The 23,322-nt window shown below is 34.9% G+C and overlaps 3 protein-coding genes across 3 annotated transcripts in view; all 3 read right to left on the reverse strand.

Moving 5' to 3' along the window:
• Positions 1–8,922, reverse strand: part of LOC145574093 (mediator of RNA polymerase II transcription subunit 13-like) — a 28,323-nt gene extending 19,401 nt beyond the window's left edge. Inside the window, exons 1-14 of the mRNA XM_081631831.1 lie at positions 8,742–8,922; positions 8,358–8,458; positions 8,188–8,261; positions 7,959–8,098; positions 7,796–7,882; positions 7,460–7,547; positions 7,233–7,316; positions 6,838–6,915; positions 6,663–6,742; positions 5,157–5,235; positions 4,713–5,030; positions 4,175–4,234; positions 1,746–1,995; positions 809–1,048 (exon numbers count right to left, since the gene is read on the reverse strand). Coding sequence (XP_081487957.1) covers positions 809–1,048; positions 1,746–1,995; positions 4,175–4,234; positions 4,713–5,030; positions 5,157–5,235; positions 6,663–6,742; positions 6,838–6,915; positions 7,233–7,316; positions 7,460–7,547; positions 7,796–7,882; positions 7,959–8,098; positions 8,188–8,261; positions 8,358–8,381 — 1,602 coding nt within the window. The 5' untranslated portion in view covers positions 8,382–8,458; positions 8,742–8,922. The remainder of the gene's footprint in view (positions 1–808; positions 1,049–1,745; positions 1,996–4,174; positions 4,235–4,712; positions 5,031–5,156; positions 5,236–6,662; positions 6,743–6,837; positions 6,916–7,232; positions 7,317–7,459; positions 7,548–7,795; positions 7,883–7,958; positions 8,099–8,187; positions 8,262–8,357; positions 8,459–8,741) is intronic.
• A 7,030-nt stretch (positions 8,923–15,952) lies between these two features.
• On the reverse strand, positions 15,953–16,870 carry LOC145577023 (uncharacterized). Its single transcript, XM_081634718.1, has one exon. The coding sequence runs from the start codon at positions 16,868–16,870 to the stop codon at positions 15,953–15,955; it is 918 nt and encodes a 305-aa protein (XP_081490844.1).
• Positions 16,871–19,206: 2,336 nt separating this feature from the next.
• LOC145575833 (5'-adenylylsulfate reductase-like 7) lies at positions 19,207–22,823 on the reverse strand. The gene is made up of 4 exons (XM_081633626.1): positions 22,483–22,823; positions 21,066–21,247; positions 20,569–20,693; positions 19,207–20,084 (listed from the first exon to the last, which is right to left on the reverse strand). Exons 1-4 carry the CDS (start codon positions 22,660–22,662, stop codon positions 19,651–19,653), a joined length of 921 nt encoding a protein of 306 aa, XP_081489752.1. The 5' UTR covers positions 22,663–22,823; the 3' UTR covers positions 19,207–19,650.
• Between the last annotated feature and the right edge of the window lie 499 nt (positions 22,824–23,322).

The raw sequence follows: 23,322 nt of genomic DNA on the forward strand, positions 1-23,322 counted from the left end.
CGAATTTAATCTAACATGATCTCATACGGTAATACATATTATTAAATAATAACACAATTAAAAACATTCAGTTAACGTTGAAGATGTTTGACCACCAAAAGGCAAATTTTGCAATGTAAGAAAACAAGTTAAAGAAGTGGCCCATGTTGACTTCCAAACACAGCTTTCAATATAAGAAATGTAAAAGGCCAAAAGCGTCACATTTTCCAAGTCTATATGTCTGATTTTATTGTCTTCTATCTAAACAAGATACACATTTACCGTCATCTTTTATAACTCTCATGTAACTAACACAGTATTCACTAAACTGTGCTCATTATTTACAGCCAACAATAACAATCTTAATGCCTCCTAGAAGGTCATGAATAGTATTATACTGATTTGAACTCACTTAGAAGTTGGAACAATAAACCAATTCAAGCCTTTAGACCCAAACATCCATTAAAGATATACTCCGTGAAATATTAACAAATACCTTATCTTACTACGACTGTTTTTCCAAATCGACACCATCTGACCCAAAATACTTAACCCATTTACCTTCTGCTTATTTTGCAGTGACCAAAATACACATTAAAAAATAGCTTACATGACAATATTCTTCTTATATAATAGTGCAAAATATTGTAAAAGCTGATGATATTTGACTTTGAAAAAAAGCATACAGGTAAAGTATTCTGGAAGGAAGGAGTTTCTAATATATCCAAACCAAGACACAAGTCCATTTAAGGAGCAGCACCCATTAGTGGTGAATGATTATAGATATATAGACGGGAAGATCGTAAAACCTGCAATATAAAAAAAGTACCTCTCCAAATGGCAATGCATCATTTTCAAAAAAGTCACCAAAATCACCAAACTCGGAGAGCAGGGCTTGTATATCCATGCCCCCACCTCTGTCATCATCATCCCAGTCCCACTCAGACCCAACATGATCATCTGTGACTCCAGGGATGCCTGAATTGCTGTATTCGTGTTTAGGAACATTTCCCACAGTACCGGCTTGAATGTATGAATCATCTGCTCCTGTACGAGGACGTTTTGCACCCTGTTTTGATAGTTCAACTTCATCATTTAAATGAAAATAATACAAAGACAGAATAACTTGCTCACAACACCTAACAAAATCACTCAACAAGGTGCAGTTTGCCTTACACCAAATAAATCTGTCATTATATTGTTACTTAACTGTGTAAATCAACTAGAGCAAAGTGAGCTCAGAAAATTATGAAAGGTACTATCAGTCTTAAATAAAAGACATTTCAGAAAATTGTAAAAGGTACTATATCCACAAAACTGTCATTATATTATTATCTACCTGAGTACATGCACTACAAGTCTTAGTCAACAGCTGGAAAGACAAAAGCAAACATGAAACTGGCTGTGTTAAGCATGACACTTCAACTAGCATATAATCCTCTTTTTCAGAAGAAAAAAAAAAAACAGAAAGGACACCTAAACTATAATTAGCATAACCACTCATTAACAGCTGCACGCCACAAAAGAGGGAGGGGGGGGGGGGGTTACACCCAACCACCAGACCACTTTTTACAAAATACCATCATTTGATAATGCGTCAAAATAAAAACAAGACAAAAATAGATACATAGATCGCAATCTATCATCTTAAGTCTACCAAAGGAGACCAACAAAACCGAGAAATAACCAAAAGTGCTAAATGCACAAAACTGACTAAAGTGGCGCCTCTGTTTGGACAAATCATAAGCAAAATGATAATGTCTCACCTGTTTAGGGCCATTAGTATCCATGGGATCAACAGAAGATAGGCCTGACTGTCTTCCAGTTAAGGAATCAGCATCACCTTCAAGGTCACCAGACGTTGCCTTGGCTCTACAATCACTATCACTTGAGCTGCTGCTTATGCTACTGATACTACTATTATTGCTGTTGCTGCTACTGTGTAAATTATGCTGCAAGCTGATACCATCAGATTCAGACCATGAATCATCCACGTCGTCTGTCTCAGAACCGCAGCTGTGAGGCAGAGAATTTGAGAGATGGCCATAAAAAAAGAAAATAGAGAGAGAGAGAGAGAGAGAGCTCCGAAATCAAATCCCACCAAGTTCTTCATGAATTCAACAATAAATTAAACTACTTTAGGCTGATTTCACCAATAGGTATGCAATTAACTTTGATTCTCTCTTCTCAAGAATAATCATTCTCTCTCCTCAAGTAAACTCCATTAAAGATCATATATAGCAAGAGTCTTCATCAATTACTCTTAAATCCAACTAAATTTGGTTGAAATAAATAACATTATTTACCTTAAACCTTATGTTATGCATAACTTTTGACATATTCTAAGGAATTTTGCATTCAAGTTTTAATGTTTAAATTTATTGTTCTATAAAAACGGTTGCATAAGTTCAAAAAAATGATTTTAAAGTTCTGAAAACCAACGAATATAGTTGAATTCTAGTTTAAAAATGACTCAAGAACAAAAATTAAAGATTTAATATGAAACAAACAATTAAATTGTTGAATTGCTCCTATTTCAAATAAGTAAAGATTAAAATTTCAACCATAAATCTATTTCGATTATATGAATTGAGAAAAGAATCAAGTAAAAGAAAAGATGAAAAAGATTTAATAATAAAAAAAAAATCATCTCTATTATCAGCACTTATCTTTTCTAAATTTTCTAAACTTATTTTACCTTATCAGAACTTATTTTAGCCGTAAATTAAACTTAGGTAACCCTTATTAATCCTTATTAGACTTATCTGAACTTATTTTATTTTTCCATAAATAAGTGAAAATAAGGTGAACAAAATAGGTCATAAGTAAAGGGAGAGTAAGAAGTAAAATATTGGTGTCCATATTATACATGCCCAAAATACCCCTTGAAAATATAACTTGAAAAGAAAGTTAGGCAATTATAAAATTACAATAATTTGTAGACCTGACAAAATCCGAAGGATTTGACAATTGACAATTAATTGATTTACTCTGGAAAACATTTAAGACAATCAAACATTACCAAAACTTGAAAACTAAAATAGATAATCCAATTTCAATATTTAATTATGTATATTGAATTTCATATTTAACTTGTATTTACCCAAATAATATTCATACATAAATTTTCCAAGAAATACGATGTATAAATATAATACATACATGATAAAACAAGTAAAACTATATGATTATTTTTATGATTATAGTTTATACAAAACTTTAAGCACGCATCACGTGTATGAACACTCAAGTTCATGCATGTGCAAGCGTACGTGAGTGAGTAGGAGTGTGCATAAATAGACCTGGACCGGAAATCCGGTCAGGTCTCCAGTCTATGTAAATCATTGATTCTGGTCCAGTCGACCTGGTTCCCATCTTATACAGAGTAGTGGAGTACTAACGAGTTTCGACTTTCTCACCTTTCCAAAGAACTTTAAAGTTACTTCATAACTTCTCTTTTCCAGATATGAAAACTACTTTTCTTTTCTTTCACTCATTATACGGTCAGAGTATATTATCCCCTTTCTCTGGCCTCCTTCAATCAATCAATGGCTCATAAATTCCACGTTCATCTTCCCCTCAAATCTCCACTTTCACAATGTAGATAATGAAATTAACCCACTTTCCTTCTCCTCCACTTGTAAGTTTAAAAAAATTTCTATCTTCTTCTATTCATGTAATACTCAATATAAAAATATACTATTTGCAAGATTTTAGCTCCAATATTGTATGTATTAAACTAAAAATAGTGACATTAATAAGGTAACTTTTCATTTTAGCCATACTTGTAAATTAAATATTGTTGTTTTTGGATTTAGGATCCACGATATTGCTGAAACTTTTATAAACCGGTCCAATCTGGTCAAAAACCGGACCAAACCATATAAACTGGTTCGGACCAGAATTAATCCGGTCTGGTCTCTAACCTTAGAAAATCATGAATTTCGGTTCAGGTCTGAGTTCTGGACTGGTGCACAGTCCTTGGTATATGTGAAAAACAATACAAAAATGCCAAACACCACACCAGCCAATATTATGGACATCAAGTAAAGATGTTTCTTTTACTAGTCACAGAGTTTTATAAAACAATTTCTGTGACGCCAGAAAAAGCACTTAAAGTTCAGGTATAAAACCTAAAAAAAAAATGGAAAAAGAAAAAGGGAACACAGTGTTAGAACGTTAAGTTGGGACTAACCAATGCATCAAGAGAGTTGAACCAGCCAACGACAGCCCCATCCAATTTGGTAGCCAAAATCTACAGAAATCAATGGAAAATGATTGGTGGAAGAATGTGACTATTAAGAAACACAGACAGAAAACAGAGATGTTTGCCCAAGTGAAAGAATGTGACTATCAGGAAACAAAAAAAGACAAAACATAGATGTTGGCCAGAAATTCCTCACTAAGTCAGTAAAGTCACTATCATTGTGCCTAAGCAATCACAGAATCCTTCTGGCCATTCAACAAACTCATCATAATATCATATCCATCAAGTCAAAAGCAACAAACTACAGAAAACCTTTTTCTTTCTTCTCCATATTCTATTTCAGCATTCTAAGATTTTTGAAATAGAGAAACTGAGAAAGCAGGAACTTATTTGTGATCATCACTCATCATTCTATAATTTTTTTAGGGATGAAGGTATAACCCATTAAACACCCTTACATAAAATATTTTTTATGCAAGGAAAATGAACAATAGGTCAGCACAGAATTGTAAAGTGATTACTGCACCTTTTCAAAAAAGATCTTGCATATGATGTTTGCAAAATTGGAACAAGAACCGCCTCAGATGGATATATGAAAGTCTTTTCAAAATTAGAAGCATCGCCAGTGGACACCTTCTGACTGCCTTTAGCAATAGAGGGGGATGTTGGGCGATTGGAGCAGTTGATATTTGAATTAGGCAAATTCACCTTCTCACTTCCAGAAGAACTGCAACCAAGGGTAACTTCTAAGTAGTAATTCTGCCCCCCCAACTTGCCACCAGACGTGTGAGCAGCAGTATATGGTAAACCAACTAATCCAGTTGAAGTGTTTGATGCACCAGGCCTAACCACAAAGTGGTGACAAAGATACAGGGTCAAATATAATAGGATTCAAACTATACATTACCAACATGAGCAAGAGCTGTGAGACCATAAAGAAAGCTAATAGAAAGCATCCCATGTAGTTTACCCGACAAACACCTGCTTCACAAGATCACTTGAACAGCACCCAGTAACCTTGCCACACATTCCATGAGGAGAGACCACAACTGCCATAACAAGATATTTTGACATCAGCACAAAACAAAAGGTTGAAAAAGTAAAGAGCATATATCAAGTTGAAGTAATGCCCCCATAAATTGCATGACGAAAACAACAAGAGCACATTAAAAAAGGCACACAACTGAAAAGTGAAAATGGATTGGAAGGACCATACTGCATCAGCATTAATACATAACATACCCCTCTAATTGTCAAAACTTGTAGCTTTCAAAAGAATTGGTCTACAAATGACCTCCTTTGGATGGCTATTGAAAATTGACCTCGGTTTCTTAATACTCCGTACCTAATTGAGAAGGATGCTTACCATGAGAATTACTTCTTGATGCCACACAAACTGATTAGCTGTAAATTAACTCTCAAAAGATGAACGGAAGACAAGCTGCTAAGAATGTAACTAATAGCAAATTGGTTTAGTTTAGACACTTTACAGGACACAAAAAAGCCCTCTAAGCACATTGGGAGTAAATAAGTTAATGCGTGGAGAGATTCAATAAAGAAGAGGTCATTAGAATCATGGGAGAGGACTCCTCCCAAAGATCAGAGCTCACTAACACAAGGTGAGGCTCTAAGTGGGTGTTGTTCCAGATTGGGCTTTATGTGTAATATAGGATTGAGGAACCTCGAGAGCGCGCACGCGCGCACACACACACACACACACTCCTCCCTTCCCTGGTGCTGGCAGAACATTTGTGCTTTCTACGCAATCACCAGCAACTAAAAGTAAGGAAATCTACTGAAAACCTAAGCTAAAAGAGTCATGAAAAAATACCAGGTGAGCAGGGGGGCAATAAAGCCAATATCACAGTCGCACACACAAAGAGGGAAACATATTCTACCTAAAATATTTTACATTTGAGGGAACCAAAAAAAAAAAAGAAAAAAAATTGTATCAAGCATAATAGATGCAAGATTTAATTGCAAAATGTGACACCGTAGTGAGGCCAATTTATGTACAGGCTAGACTAACAAAACAATAGAATTGCTCACCCCATCACAGTCAGCTTACAAAAAAGTCAAGTCAGAGTGCACATTGTTTAGCAGTGATGATATATTCAGGCTACTGAGTAGCACAAATGCTCTGTAAGAAACAGGTAAAAGAGAAGACTAGAATAACCCAAGGAGTTTATACTTTATGGTCACATAACTGGTATCTATCACAGTTCAGTAACAGCAGCAATATGACATGAATTCAAGTAAAAACCACAATAAGGAAAAGAAAAAAAAAAAGGCACAGAGAATTTATAAATCTAAGAATATCCGGTTAAAGCCATGATACAATAAGGTAGTATGTCAATTATAACCGATGCCAAAGGTATAGAGCAAAAGATTCACATTAGTAGTGGCATGACACATATGCACAATGAGAGAAAGAGAGAAGGCTATCAGGTAATTGTTTTAAAAAAAGGGTAACTACCTGAAAGTCTCTGGCCAAAGCTACTAGAAGAGAGCTTCAATACTTTCTCCATATCACCACCAGAAAGTGTCCGTACATGCCTAGAGGAGTACATGACAACCACATACAGAACAAAAATTAGTTAATATCAACCAGGGAAAACAAATCAGGAACCAGAAAAAATAGTAAGACATACTTTGCTGATAATATAGCATGCACAAAGATGGCATCTTCACTAGCAGCAAAGACAAATTCAATAGTTGGTTGGCCTTTCCTACAAAATCCAAAAATAAATTAGCAAATTGAATGATATTAAGAAGCATCACAATCTTCCCTTCTGCCCCTATTAACTTATTCCACACATCAACATTTGTAATCCTTAATCTTCTTTTCTCACTAAATCAAATCAGAACTTTGACAAGAGTACTAATGCATAATAAAAAAAAAAAAATATTATAACAAGTAGCATCTAACTTGTTTCCTTAAAACATGGATCACTTGATTGGCAAACTGCTCATTGTCAGAAGAGACTAAAGAAACAGGAATTATCACTTCTCAAAGCATATAACTTGTCAAAAAGTCGCAACAAACCTAAAGAGTTCTTCACTTTGTGAAAAGGGTCGATATCTTGAAAACACATCACCATATCTCACATATGAGAGTCCAATAAGTGCTCTGGAACAAAAGTTGAAAAGCAAAGGATAAGCAGAAAACATTTAAGAGCCAAAAGCATGTCCCTGCTATGAGACAATAGGTTTTAAAAAAAAAAAAAAAAAAAAAAAAAAAAAAAAAAAAGATTATAAAATGAGCAAGCAAACCTCTCTAAACGGCTTTTTAGAGCCTGAGACAAAGCAGTTGCAACCTCCTCAGAATCACCCGGAGAAATCCAGAGTCCAGAAGCAACAACTTCAACAAGACATGTCAAGTCAGACAAGCATAATAAAATATCATAAACATCAAAGCAGAAATCAGATTACATGAAACAATTAATGGATGGAGATGAAAGAAACAAATGAAGAGCATCATCACAATTCAAAAAGGAAAGGAAAAGGCAATAGATATCCTCCTCAACCAACAGGAAGATTGAAAATCAAATTAAAGGCGCTAGTAATAAAGAGGGGGAGAAGTAGGAAAAGGAACGAGTCTGCAAGTACCTCTTAATCTACATACAGCAGGTTGAGCAGTGTCAGAAACAGAGGAATGGCGGCCAGGAAGAAAAAGCCAGAGCTTAATTTTTTCATCTGAAAATAGAAGTAAGATGAAGAAAGAGGAGAGAGGAAGTGAAGAAAAGAGATGTAAGGGAAGCGGAGTAATTACCAGGGTTGTGCGTGCCCTGAGAAGGATCCCAAGGGCCCACAAAGGAGTTAGTCCAAGTGCTGAGAAATCCATCCTTCTGCAGCTGAACATGTGATGAGATAAGTTCAAGTGTAGCAGCATCCCTCTGTTCAGTCCTTGAGCTGCCAAAAGAAAACCATCATCATATAGTTGTTTGTCGAGTCAGTTACAACATAAACAAACAATAGACAACCTGAATCTCTGATAATACCTTTTATCAGGTAAACAGGTAACATCTGATTCATTTGGCAGAAACTGGAACCAAGATAGCTGATGAAGGCCTCCCTTTAAAAGCATAAATAGCAACACAGCCAGATCAAATCGAAATGAACTAGGCATTTATGTAATGTTAAAAGAAGAAACAGATATTAAAATACATACGATTCTGAAAATGTTGGTCCACATTACTTCTGAGCAGGCCCGTCCCTGAGCCAGGGCAGGAGGGGCGGCCGCCCTAGTTCAATCCTAACATTTAAAGTGTTCTGCAATACATTAGCAACCAAATTTCATTCAATTATCACATTAGCCTCCAAAGATCACATATTTATAGAAAGAAAAAGCATATTTGATTCAATTTAATCAATTCGGCTCGTAATTTTCTTTTCTAACTGCTTATGATCTTCATAATCTTAGTAATTAGAACCAATAGTTCAGATTTTCTAACCCTAAACTTACTACACTGACAATTAGATTAAATTAAATCAAATCAAAGATAAACCCTAGATTGTGAAATTGATATGATGATTACAAAAAGAAACAACTTACCTCAGAAGCTGCTTCAATAGGGGATACAGGTATTAGAAGGCACGTCAATGGAGAACGTGAAGTGCGCTTCAATGGAGAACGAACTCGGAAAGAGAGGAGGAGGAAGTAGGGCTACGTTCGTCCGGTTTTTTTTTTCTTTTTTCCTTATTGAGCTTCTAACAGTTAGAGCAGTACAATGGTTTGGATTGGAGCACCATTAAAAGCTTGACCCGCCCCAGGTCAGATCCGTCCAGTTAAATGGTGCGGGTCTTTATAAAGTCGTCTTATAAAAGATTCTTAACGAGACGTGACAAACCTTATCCATTATGGAGTACAAATCTCATGTTTAAACCCGCAATAAAGTGGTGGTCTTTCTTGAGATCGGGTTCAAATCTTTAACTACTCGTAAAATATATATATATATATATATGTTAAAAATATTTTACTGATGGTAAGATATTTATCAGTGAAGGGATGAAGACAGGAAGTAAGTAGTAGAATGATAGGAAATCTCTTTATTTGCTTTTCAACTACAAGTTCACAATACGTGAACTTCCATTTATATAGCCAAAATAATTGAATAAAATAATATACATTATTGTACCTTATACAAATTATTGTACTTAGTAAAGTCTTCATTGACTTTAATTACCACATGTGAAAAGTTCAATTCAATCATGTTTCTCAACACTCCCCCTTTGAACGTTCACATGGAATGGGGTACAAGTTGCCTCATTAAAAACCTAGTTAGGTAAAACCCTGTGGGATAAAAACCATAGCTAGGGAAAAAGAGTACAACTATATTGTATTATATGTTTTGGTGTACTGCCTCGTTAAAAACCTTGTCAGGAAAAACCCAGTGGGATAAAAACCTGATCGAAGGGAAAAAGAGTGCAGTACATATAATACTCCCCCTGATCTCAGCATAGTTCACGAAGATGTCGCATTCCGATTTTGTGAACTAACTGCTCAAATTTCTTCGAAGGAAGTGATTTGGTGAACAGGTCAGCAAGATTTTCACAAGACTGAATTTGCTGGATATTTATTTCCTCGTCCTTTTGCAGATCATGTGTGAAGAACAGTTTTGGGGCAATATGTTTCGTTTTATCTCCCTTAATATATCCTTCAGTTACTTGAGCGATACATGCTGTATTGTCTTCAAAGATGATGGTTGGGTCTTCTGTTATTGTGTTCATTCCACACTCCTTTTGGATATTACTGATCATCGACCTCAGCCACACACATTCCCGTCTTGCTTCATAGAGGGCTATCAACTCTGCATGATTTGATGATGTCGCGGTCAATGTCTGCTTTGTTGATTTCCATGATATTGCAGTGCCGCCATAAGTGAACACATATCCATTTTGTGACTTGGCATTTTGAGGATCTGATAAGTATCCAGCGTCTGCATACCCAATGAGAGCAGCATCTTGTTTTGGTTGGTAATATAAACCAAGGTCTTGTGTCCCTCGTAGGTACCGGAGTAAGTGTCGAACTCCCTTCCAATGCCTATATGTTGGTGCATTGCTGTGCCTAGCTAACAAATTCACAGAGAAAGCTATGTCGGGTCTAGTATTGTTAGCTAAGTACATTAAGGCTCCAATTGCACTTAAGTATGGTACTTCTGCACCCAGAATCTCTTCATTTTCTTCTCGGGGTCTGAATGGATCATTTTTCATATTCAAAGAACGAACAACCATTGGGAAGTTGGTTGGAGTTGCTTTGTCCATGAAGAATCGTTTCAAAACTCTTTCTGTATAGTTTGATTGATGGACAAAAATACCATGACTCAAGTGCTCAATTTGCAGTCCAAGGCAAAATTTAGTTTTCCCAAGGTCTTTCATCTCAAATTCTTTCATCAAGTATTTTGCAGTTTTCTCGAGTTCATTTGGGGTTCCGATGATATTTAAATCATCAACATAAACTGCAATGATAGCGAATCCTGATTGTGATCGCTTTATGAAAACACAGGGACTAACTTGGTTGTTTTTGAATCCTTCTCTCATAAGATATTCACTCAGACGGTTGTACCACATCCTTCCAGATTGCTTCAATCCATAAAGTGACCTTTTTAATTTTATGGAAAGCAGTTGTCTAGGCTTGTGATTTTCTGGTAGTTTTAGTCCTTCGGGGACTTTCATGTAAATGTCCGTATCGAGTGATCCATACAAATACGCAGTCACTACATCCATTAATCGCATTTGCAGTCCTTTTGTGACTGTCAAACTTACCAGAAATCTTAATGTAGTTGCATCAACCACTGAAGAATATGTTTCTTCATAATCAATCCCTGGAATTTGAGAAAATCCTTGGGCTACAAGTCTTGCCTTGTATCTAACTATTTCATTTTTCTCATTACGTTTTCTCACAAATACCCATTTGTATCCAACGGGTTTTACACCTGCTGGTGTAAGGGTTATTTTTCCAAAAACTTCTCGTTTTTCAAGTGACTTTAACTCAGCCAGCATTGCCTCCTTCCACTTTGGCCAATCACTCCTACGTCGACATTCTTCTATAGTTCTAGGTTCAACATCATTTTCATCAGACACAATGTCGATTGCGATGGAATTTGCAAATATTTCATTAACGATAACATCCTTTCTATTCCACTGAGTCTTTGTAGAGACGTAATTCATTGAAATTTCATTGTTATCGATGTTTTGAACATCTTGTTCATTCCCCGTAGGGTTGTCTTCTTGTTCGTCCCCTTTTGGATTATCATCATTTTCTTTACTTTCATCCACATTTGGTCTTTCTTGACCTTCTGACGGGGGAACATCATTAGTCTCATTTCCTATTCCATCCAATCTTTTCAATTTTCTTGGCTTAGAATCTTTTGAACCAAGTGGTCTTCCACGCTTTCTGCGTGCCTGAGATTCATTTTCTATGGCCTTATTACCAGTTGGGATTTCAATACGTGCAAGGGCATTTTCTGCTGGTTTATGTGATTTTGTCACCTTCTTTGTGTCTACAAATGCATCAGGCAATTGATTTGCAACACTTTGTAAATGAACAATTTTCTTGACTTCTTGTTCACACATATTTGTTCGTGGATCTAACATCAACAGTTGTGTTGCATTCCAAATAAGTTCAATTTCTTTCTTACGTGGGTCCACTTTCTCTCCCCCTAAGACTGGGAATACTGTTTCTGTAACACCCCAATAATTCTCCCTTTTTCAAACCACTTACTTTAAATAAAATAGTGGAGAACCATTGACATGTTACCGCCACGTGTTAAAACGTTAAGGCTTTATCAAAGTATCGCAGCGGAAAAATCAAACTTAAGTATTTAAAATAACACAATTTAGAAAACGAATAAGTCAAAGCTTACAAATTGGAACCATATAAGGCCCTTATTTAAAACCAAACCAATATTAAAAATCCAAAACATAAATGAAATTGCAAAGCATAAATAAGTTCAACACAAGAATCGAATACTCTCAATCACACCAATCCCTTGACAATGCGTTTGTCAAATCCCTTAACTTCACATCATCAAGCTAACCTGTGCATACTGCTCCCCAATAATACAAGTGTAATAATTGGATCATCACAGGGTCATTGAAAGGCGAAGGCCATGACCAAAAGAAAACACACACAAAAGCACGCAATCAGCAAAGCTGAGTACATACAAGCTACAACGTACCAAACCTAGCATGCTCAATTAATTAAAGTAATTAAACATACAACACGAATTCATTAATCAAGTCTCCACACTTAGATAATTCAATTGACTCAACATACTTACTAACCAATTCCAAACACTTGACTCATCATATTCAATTTAATAAATTTAATTTAGTTTGGAGTAAGCAATAGACCAGGTTGTCCAATCCAGGTCCCAAATGACCATTTGAAATAAAAGTTTAGCGCGATGCAAGAATGGGCGCGACTCCATTCTCACAAAGTTAGTCTAGGATCCCATCTAACTTTCATTATAAAATAAAATGTAAATACCAAAAGAGAAGAGGACATGTTGATCAAACAAGCCTCGAAAAGCCACGGGCTACCACCGTGTACCCCAACCCATAATTGTCAATACTCTAGAAGTGCACGCTTTCCAGAGTTTTATTGCTCATCCATGTTTCACTTTACGTGATTACAATTTTAATTAATAGCCGACTCAATCAAGAAGACCATACATAACAATCATACATCAATTCGTTTTTAATCTTATTTAAGACAATGGTGATCACATCACAAATTAACCTTTAATTCCATTAAACTTCCAAATTATCCAAAATTGTTGAACATAGTCAACTCACCTAGCCATTTCGGCTTAATCCACCTTTACTCAACATACTAACAAGTTATGATTGAGTAATAAATAAATAATAATAACCTTGTGGAATAATTAATAAATTCATTCCACTTAAACCATTCAATTCCAATCCTTTAATAAACCAAATGTGGTTAACAAACCAATCCAATAAAATTATGCTTGTATCAACATTCCATACAAACATTTTATCCAATATAATTCAACATGTTTGCATCCATAATTCCATACAAACATAATCAATTCACCAAAACATGTTTCATAAACATAAGCACATGAATTAAATCAATGTGTAACCAAACAATTTCCATCCAAGTGTTCCCTAATCATGAAACTAAGTTCTTTCCTTTTGGTACCTAAACATGATACTACTTATAACGAAGTAGACATGTACGTACCTCATACAAACAATCCTTTTGAGCCACTTTTAATCACTTAAAATTCTCCTAGGGAATAATCACTTCCTAGAAAACAACCAACAATTAATATTACTATCCCAAGTAATTTCCAACAATATAATATGATGAAAAACTTATTAAAATAAATAAAACATATATTTATATGCTTAATTAACTTTAAAAATAATTAATTTTATTAATCAAACTCAAGGATAAAATTTTAAAAATAAAAAACTTCGTTAAAAATGAAAAACTGCCCGAAAATCATATTTAGAGGCAGAATTTGGCCACGAGAGGGTGGTGCTCACTACCAAAGGTAGTGAGTCTTTCTTAAAACATCGTTTCCACATGGAAAACACTACTTTTTTGTCAAAATCGGATGAGTTCAGAACCTGATCGGGATTAAAACGGGATTAATATTAACGAACCGAAATCTAAACATTAAAATACGAATTTACGTGTTCAAAATAATCTGGAAACTAATTAGTAATATAATCACCAAAATTTCAAAACATCATTACTATAAAAGCCCTAAATCAATTGTTCATAAAAACCCTAAAATCATGATTTTCAATAATTAAAAACCCTAGGTTATAATTCATAAAATATGAAATTTATAACATAAATATAATCTGAAATTTATAATCTTTATACCATTAAAATATAATTTAATACTAAAAATATAATCTTTATACTAAAATCAAAACCCAAAACAATTAAAATAACATTAAGCAAAATAATGAAACAAAGGAGGATGAAAATAAGACTAACCTTTTTGTGTGGGAAATTTTGGGGATGTATGGGGTATTTATAGGAGAGAGAGTGGTGTAGGGTTAGTTTTAAGATTGGGCCTCATAAAATTAATGGGCCAATTAAGAAAGGAAAGTGGGTTTGGTTTGTTTGCTGGATATAAATTAGTGAAGAAAGGTTCATAAAAAGCTCTTTGTAATAAAATCGTTCATCAAACCCAAAAATAATTTGAAACTTTTGAAATTAAATCCGAAAAAAATACAAATAAATATTATGAATAAAATATAATTTCATTACTAATATATTTAAAAATACGGGGGATTACAGTTTCATTAAAGTGACAATCCGCAAATCTAGCCGTAAATAAGTCACCAGTCAGTGGTTCAAGATATTTAATTATAGAAGGGGATTCAAACCCGACATAAATTCCCAGTCTTCTTTGTGGACCCATTTTCGTTCGTTGGGGTGGAGCAATGGGAACATATACAGCACAACCAAAGATTTTTAGATGTGAGATACTTGGTTCTCGACCACAAACAAGCTGTAGTGGTGAGAATTTATGATAAGCTGTAGGTCTCAATCTAATTAGCGCTGCTGCATGTATTATAGCATGTCCCCAAGCAGATGGTGGCAATCTTGACCTCATTAATAATGGTCTTGCAATCATTTGTAATCTCTTAATTAGTGATTCAGCCAGACCATTTTGTGTATGAACATGAGCTACTGGGTGTTCGACATCAATTCCAATTGACATACAATAATCATTAAATGTTTGGGATGTAAATTCCCCAGCATTGTCAAGTCTTATTCTCTTTATTGTATGATCTGGAAATTGTGCTCTTAATTTGATGATTTGGGCAAGTAATTTTGCAAAGGCAACATTTCTACTTGAAAGTAGACTAACATGTGACCATCGTGTAGAAGCATCAATTAAAACCATGAAATATCGAAATGGTCCACATGCTGGATTAATTGGCCCACATATATCTCCCTGAATTCTTTCCAAGAATTTTGGAGATTCAGTAGCAATTTTGCTCATGGATGGCCTTATTATTAATTTGCCAAGTGAACATGCAGAGCATGTTAATTCATCTCATCGGGGAATTTTGACATTTCTTATTGAATGTCCAACTGAATGTGCTATTATTCTTTGCATCATCCCAGTTGCTGGATGTCCCAAACGATCATGCCATAAGATAATCAAATGTTTGTCATCTAACTTCTGGTTAGATACCATATTGATTTCCACGGGTCGTATGTTTATACGATATAACCCTGAAGAGTATGCTGGCAATTTCTCATATATATGTTTCTTGCCATGTTTTTCTGCCGTGAGACATATATACTCTTTTTGATTTGTCATCATTGTTTCTAGATGATAGCCATTTTGTCTACGTCTTTAAAGCTTATGAGATTTCTTCGAGATTTACTTGAATATAAAGCATTATTGATTATTAATTTTGTTCCATTTGGAAGCATTATACAAGCCTTTCCAGATCCTTCAATTAATTTAGCTGACCCGAAAATAGTGTTCACATTTGCTTGAAACAACTTTAGTTGTGAAAAATAATTTCTATCCTTTAAAATAGTGTGCGTTGTTCCACTGTCCAAAAGACATTGATATTCGGAACTAACTTCAGGTAGATCCATATCTTCATAAAATAAATTTGAGATTAGTTTAGAATAATATTATACAATCTTTTATTGATGATAGTGACTAAAAGTACATGACTAGAAATTTAAAATACAGAACATAAAGAAAATACATTAAAACATAGCATATGTTACATTAGTAGATGAGAAACCTAAGCATTGTTGTTTTCTCCAAGAATGAAATCATTTCCAATTTCAGCATTATCCATGAAATAATCGGATACATCAAGGCTGGGACAAGGAGCATTTTCCTCATGAACATAATTTGCTTCTGCATTTTTCTCTTTGCCCTTTATAGAAGCCTGGTAAAGATCTACCAAATGTTTGGCTGTACGACAAGTACGTCCCCAATGTCCTGTCATGCCACATATGTAACATGTGTCTTTTCCTTTCGAAGGAGTTTGTTTGTGGCTTCCAGATGACTGCCCCTTCTGTTTTTCAAAATTTTTGAAATTACTGTTTCTTTGAAAATTGTTTCTACCACGACCACGGCCGCGTCCGCGATAATTTCCACGGCCATTGTAATTTCCACGTCCACCTCTTCTTGTAGCATTTGACTCGGGTGGATAGGAATTTGTTGCATTTGCCTCATGATGAGTGGCCAAAGACCCAGTTGGTCTCAGGTTATGATTTTTCAACAAAAGTTCACTATTTTGTTCCGCAACAAGCAATACACTCATTAATTCATTGAACTTTTTAAAACCTCTTTCACGATACTGTTCTTGCAACAGTATGTTGCTTGCATGAAAGGTAGTGAGTGTTTTTTCAATCATCTGTTCATCCGAAACTGGATGATCACAGTATCTCAATATAGACACTATCTCATGTATGGTTGAATTATAATCAATTACAGATTTGAAATCTTGGAACCGTAAATTTGTCCAATCAAATAATGCCTTAGGAAGGAGCACCCTTTTGTGGTGTCCAAATCTTTCATTAAGGCAATCCCATAATTCTTTGGGATCTTCAACCATCATGTACTCAGTTTTAAGGCCTTCATGTAAATGATGCCTTAACAACACTAAGGCTTTTGCCTTATCTTGTTCAGTAACAGGTTTTGCAACAGTCATTGCAGAAGTGGTAGTATCAGTTGTTTGACCAGAGGGACTTTTATTTTCTTTAACAGTGTGCTCCAAGCCTTGAGCTTTCAAATTCATCATTGCATCCACTTTCCATTCCAGAAATTTCTTTCCAGATAAATCTAAGATGCTGAATTGTCTTTTCATAAGGTCTCCCATTTTAGCTACAACAAATTACGTTATAATTAGTTTATAATAACAAATTATACGTACAACTCACATGTTTAGTTCTTCCATATTTATAATTAAGTTAATAAGACACGTGATAATTAAATTTAATATAATAATAAACCATAAATAATATAATCTTTTCTCCCCCTTGGTTTATTATTGTGAGTAATTATATGATTAGACAAAAATTAATCATGTTAGTTGCAAAAAAAAAAAAAACAAAACGACAACAATAACAGTAGTAACAACAATTATAATGATAACGGTAATATTATACAATGATGATTAATAACAACAAACATAATAAAACAAAAACAAGCTTTTAATATACTAAAACGACAAAATAAGTGAGTTTTACTTATACATAATGACAAAAACTAATATTGCTACTAATAGAACTACAAGCGCCGTAATTAGAAGGAAATATTGTTTTATCTTCCTTAAATCTTCTTCAAAGGTGAAGTTGTGGGTGTTTTGGGTGTTCTGGTTGCCGTCGTCGGGGAACATATCGGAGAAGAAGGGGGTGATAAAATTTTTAGGTGATTTTTTGGATAAAAAGTGGGAAGGGATAAGGGATTTGTGGTGAAATTGGGGGAAAAATCCGCCTTTTATAGAGGTAGGTTTATCCGTTACTGTTTTGTACAACTGTAAATATATCATATAATAGTCTAATGTACTGGCATAAAATTATGGTCCATATATATATATTTATAACTGTAAAAGGTTATCACACTGGGAATGCAAGCCATAGTGGTCCGAGAGCCCTAATATCTATAAAAGATCATGGGTTCGAAAACGGAAAGAAACACAAAAAGTATGTAAAAGTAAGAAAAAAAATAAGTATAAAAGGCTGCATCTTTTTGTTAATCTAGTTAATAATATGCATGCAAAGTTACTACTTAGCAATTATAATAACTAAGATCAAAAATACGTAAAATGAGTATGTAATATCAACATGAATCAAACAAAGAAACATCAACATGAATAAAACAAAAGATGATTGTAATGAATTCACAAGTAAGAGAACTTTCACCGTTGTTTTTGAGGTATATATAATACAGTAAATGTTTGAGTTTCTGTTATAGAGGATCCCAAATATGGGCAACTATAGAGCATACTCCTCGAAACATTTAGAAGTAGATAGTATTATTTGTTATAATTTTTAGAAGTAGGTATAAATATACCTGACTGGAAACTGGTGCTGATAACGTGTTAAAAATATTTTACTGATGGTAAGATATTTATCAGTGAAGGGATGAAGACAGGAAGTAAGTAGTAGAATGATAGGAAATCTCTTTATTTGCTTTTCAACTACAAGTTCACAATACGTGAACTTCCATTTATATAGCCAAAATAATTGAATAAAATAATATACATTATTGTACCTTATACAAATTATTGTACTTAGTAAAGTCTTCATTGACTTTAATTACCACATGTGAAAAGTTCAATTCAATCATGTTTCTCAACAATATATATATTCTTTGGCTTGGCCAAATTCATCTTTTCTTAAGTCGGGTCAGTTCGACACTTCGACCCATAGTTGATCACCACTACTCTATTACAAACCATCAACTTTCCTCTGCCCTTTCATTTTCACTCAGATACCATTTCCACATACTTGGGTTTTGCCAAAAACTGACATGACTTGAACTTGACTTTATATTAGTGGGTTTGGGTTGAGTTTTCCAACTTGAATTATCAAATTGGTTAACACACAAACCCGACCCGAAAGATTAAATGAGTTTGGTTAAGGTTGAAAATTTCAACCAAAAATGGCATGTGTAACCCGACATATTAAATAAGATCAAGTTAAATCAAACTCAATCTAATAGCTCGAACTAAGAGCAACTTAATTAATATCCTATTAACTCATATACACTCATCCAATTACCCCTTATATAAATAGTCTAATCCCAACTACCCTTAGAAAATTACGACAAATGCTTTATTTGAGTGGTGTAAATCTCGACCACGCATAATGTATTAATGTATATATTTGACGAGAGATTTGTTATTAGTACACATGTGTTCATTTTATTTCCAAACAAGCGAATGTCATGGACTATGCCTCAACTTGTTATTTTTCGTAATTTATTGACTAGTGAGGAAAATTTAACATCACGAATCTCATGATATGATAATTAATCTGTCCTCTCAACTTTTCTAAATGTTACAAACTCGTGGGTTGAAGAAAGGAAATCTCTGGGAGCTAAGGAGAAAACCAACTGAGTAGTTTTGTCAACTAATAACTATAGAGAGGGTTGAATGGCTTACAAGTTACAACTAAGGAGCTCTAAGTAATGTGATTGCTTCAAATCTTCAATAGCACAGTAAAACACTAATTACATACATCACCCCCCCCCCCCCCCCTAAAAAAGGAACAGAAAAGAAAAAAAAAGTCTAGAGTAACCGAGAAATGTGATAAACTTTACAAGATCACTTCAATGATATCTCAGCCCCCGAGAAGTATAGCTTCAACCTTCAGAGAATATTGGAAGAGTAATTAACAACAAATAAAAATGCACACTATCTGCCTCTATGTTGGAGTCCTTCAGCACATAAGAACATCAACAGAGGAAAATGGTCTGTCAAACAATTTAAGACTCAATACATGACGATGGCCTTGCAGAAGATGATTCGCCCCAGGAAACAGAAGCTAAAGAAGAGGCCCAAACACGGGCACTTCTGGCCCCTTCCTGAAAATTTCTAATCTTACATAGCTTCAGCTTACTCCATACTCTCTTCACATCCATAACATGAGCAACACGGGCCAACAATTGGTTTGACTCTCCCAAAATTCCCAAATTTAATTGGCACTTGCACAGCATCCATAATGCTGTGACACAAGACCAGATTTCTGGACAAATACAGAGGAACCCCCGCAGCACCAGGAATAGAATTGCGAAAACCAGATAGGGTTCTTTCACTATGATTTCTCTCCATGATGACCAGTACCATGGTTCAGGAACTATTTCACCATTCATTATGTTCGCGACCTCATTATGGGTGTGATACTCTGCAGGGCCAAATCCTGATACATAGGAAAAGCAGTTAAGACACGAAATGAAGGCAAAGAAAAGGATTGCACAAACTGAAGAAAAATGGATCCAAAGGAAAATGTGGACAGAGAAGATAAGACAGCAAGACACAGCCAGAAATTCCAGGATTAATTATACCTACAGGATGATCCTAAAACTACTACCGCAGCAACAATACAATACATACATCCAGCAAGACCCTGGAACTATTAAACACCAGACACTTAACAATTCTTTATACAAACGGAGCATTATGATTCAGTGAGGCTAGTCATGAATATTAGCACATTAATGAACATTATAGCTTGACTTAACACCATTATATGCAATATCAATAATCCTATCTTTTAAAAAGACTATAAGAGTACATTAGACATTTTATGTGTACTTTAATGAAGTTTGATTGATATTTGAGGCATCATACAGATCATAGGAACCAGAAACAATATACAACTTTCTTTTGCTGTAAGCCAGTACCAGTAATTCTCTTGTAAAAGTGTGCCAGGGAATGAAGCTCTTTGGGACCATAATAGCGAATCGGTTCAGCTTGGTTCACAATGAAGAGTGCAGGTAAACTGTGGATCCCAAATCTTGATAACAAACTGCAAATTCAGACATTCAGCAAATAAGGAAATTTTGCATGCACACAGGCTAAATTAAATTGTATGGTAAAGAAATAGCTCTTCTTTCTCGAGCTGTTCAGCTTAAAGATTGGCCTGACTCGAAAGGAGACCACTGACATACATGACAGCAATATGAACTACCCTACACTGAAGGAAAAGAATCAGCCATGTGAAGCAAGGTCTTTTTTAGAGGCAGGATCAACAGATAATAATATTAAGAGGCCAATAATTATATGGTAGATAAAATCCATAAAGCTGGTATAATAATATTAAGAGGCCAATAATTATATTGTACATCAACTCCATAAAGCTGGTAATAAAACCTCATAGCACCGCACGACATTCTCTCACCTCGGCATGACCATTGATAATTCAACTGCTATATGGCCAACTCCTGGGAACATAGAACTCAGAATATCAAATTTAGATCTCATGCTATTTGAAAATGGAGACCTTGAGTCATAGAAGAGAACAGCAGTATATACATCCTTTGGTGTAGATCTCAGAATTTGTTCGAGGTTTTCTCCATCCACCTGCAAGAAAGGGGGGGAGGGGTGGATTCAGGTAAACGCAAGAATTACCTTCTGAAACCAATAGGTCAAACAGAATTGATAAGAATTGCAATGTACAAAGCGATAAATCATAAATGTATGATGTTAAAACAATAGAGTAAAACACATTACAGTTCCTAAAATTGAAATCTGATGAAAAGGAAAGTTTAAATTTTTCCCGATAGTGAGGGTTTTTTAGTTTTTATGCCGAGAAATTCTGACAGGCAAGGGTCATCCAATGTCTTGAAGCTGCAACAAAAAGAAAAGCTTCAAGGGTGTACCAATATTTTAAGGTCGGACTAAACTCCAATATAAACATATAATGCTTGAGCACTAAAATTTTCACGCGCCAAAGCTAGTGGTATGCAGAATTAATGATGTTGGACTACAATTGGATGAACTAGGATACAATAACGATAATGTAAGCGATAGAGTTTTAACTCAAAGTTAATGAACACTATCAGCCCATCTGGTTCACCCCAAATTATACCTTATTCTTCACAGATTTCCATAATCACCCATTACCATTTAGAGAGGTATCGGACATTTAAAATGGAAAACACAAGTTTGTATATAAGGTTGCATTACCACAGATATTGAGATGTCATTTGGCTTGCCCAATTACACATAAAATTCATTTCTATCATCACTTTTTATAACAGGACACCAAACGAGCTGTAAAAATAAGTGAGATGCAATGATAGAAAGAGATCCTCTTTTTAACTATTTATTACGTGGTTAAGTTTGATATTCATTATAGTTCAGAAAATAGTACTCTGTATCCTTATAATGAGGCTCGGTCTAAAAATTTCCCTTATTAATTCTTATACTTTAACAATTTCAGTCATAATAATACTATCAATCTATTACGGTACATAGCTACATACTACAGCCTGGCCGCCAGGGGCATTGAACGGGTCGCTAACTAATTCGGCTCTTTAGAAGCTGATTAATTGTGAAGATGTAAAACAAAGGCCGAGCAAGAATAATATATAAATTCGGACTGTAAATTTTATTGAGTAATCATCCACAAAATCAATAGGAACAACAAAAAAGAGATTAAACGAAATGAATCATTTTGAAAAAACAAGTCTATACAAAAATCAAAAAACAAAAAATTAAAGAAATTCCGATTAAATTGATGATCACCTCCCTTAAAATTGATTGGGAAATTAATTAATTGAAAACCTAAAAGGAAGAAGATGAAAGAAAGAAACCTGGATAGGAGGGTTGAACGATGGGATCTGGCGAGGACATTGATGGTGAAGAAGATGGAGGAAGTAATCAGAGTTTGGCGAAGAAATACATGTCAAAGGATGACAGAACGTTAAGGAAGGCGTCACCAAACACAGCAACAGCAGCAGCATCCTCGTCGTCAATGGTATCTGGAGCTCCATATCAAATTTCCAATATTCAAACACTCACAAAATCAATATCAACAACCAATTCTTTCAAACTAAAGCAGGCCGTTGCTCCGCACCACCTTTCGGTCTTCTCTTTTTCTCCCTCTTTTTTTTCTCTGTCTCTCCCAAATCCCAATTATACATACAAATAAGAATTTAGGAACCAAGGACAGAGTCGCGTACCTTAATTATTGCTATTGCTAAATCTAGGGGTTTTACCTTTTAAGGATTTTTCACCCAAATCCTTGGGATTAATTTTTCATTAATATATACTCGTATACGTGATAAAATATAATATATTCAATTTCACGTAATTTATATGTAATCGATACCAAGTAAAGTTTAATGGAAAACCCCACTAATAACAAAATGCATGAGAATATGGGGATTCCTTTACCTCTTCCTCTATTCTCAAACGTCGACTTGCGGAGCTAGCTAAATATGTGAAAAAACAAATAAGTAAAATTATACTTTAGTAGGGTTAGAGGTGATCATTGGGCGGACCGGGTCGGGTCGAGACAAAAAAATCAGCCCACTTCTCGGGTAGGGCCAGAATTTTTGCGTCCAAAATGGTCGGACAGTGCGGGCTTTCGGGGCGGGGTCAACTAAAAATGCGTAAAACCACATTCCCAAACCCACCTCCCAAAAAAATCA

This window comes from Chenopodium album, chromosome 13 (assembly GCF_948465745.1).
Source record: "Chenopodium album chromosome 13, dcCheAlbu1.1, whole genome shotgun sequence".
Lineage (NCBI taxonomy): Eukaryota > Viridiplantae > Streptophyta > Magnoliopsida > Caryophyllales > Amaranthaceae > Chenopodium > Chenopodium album.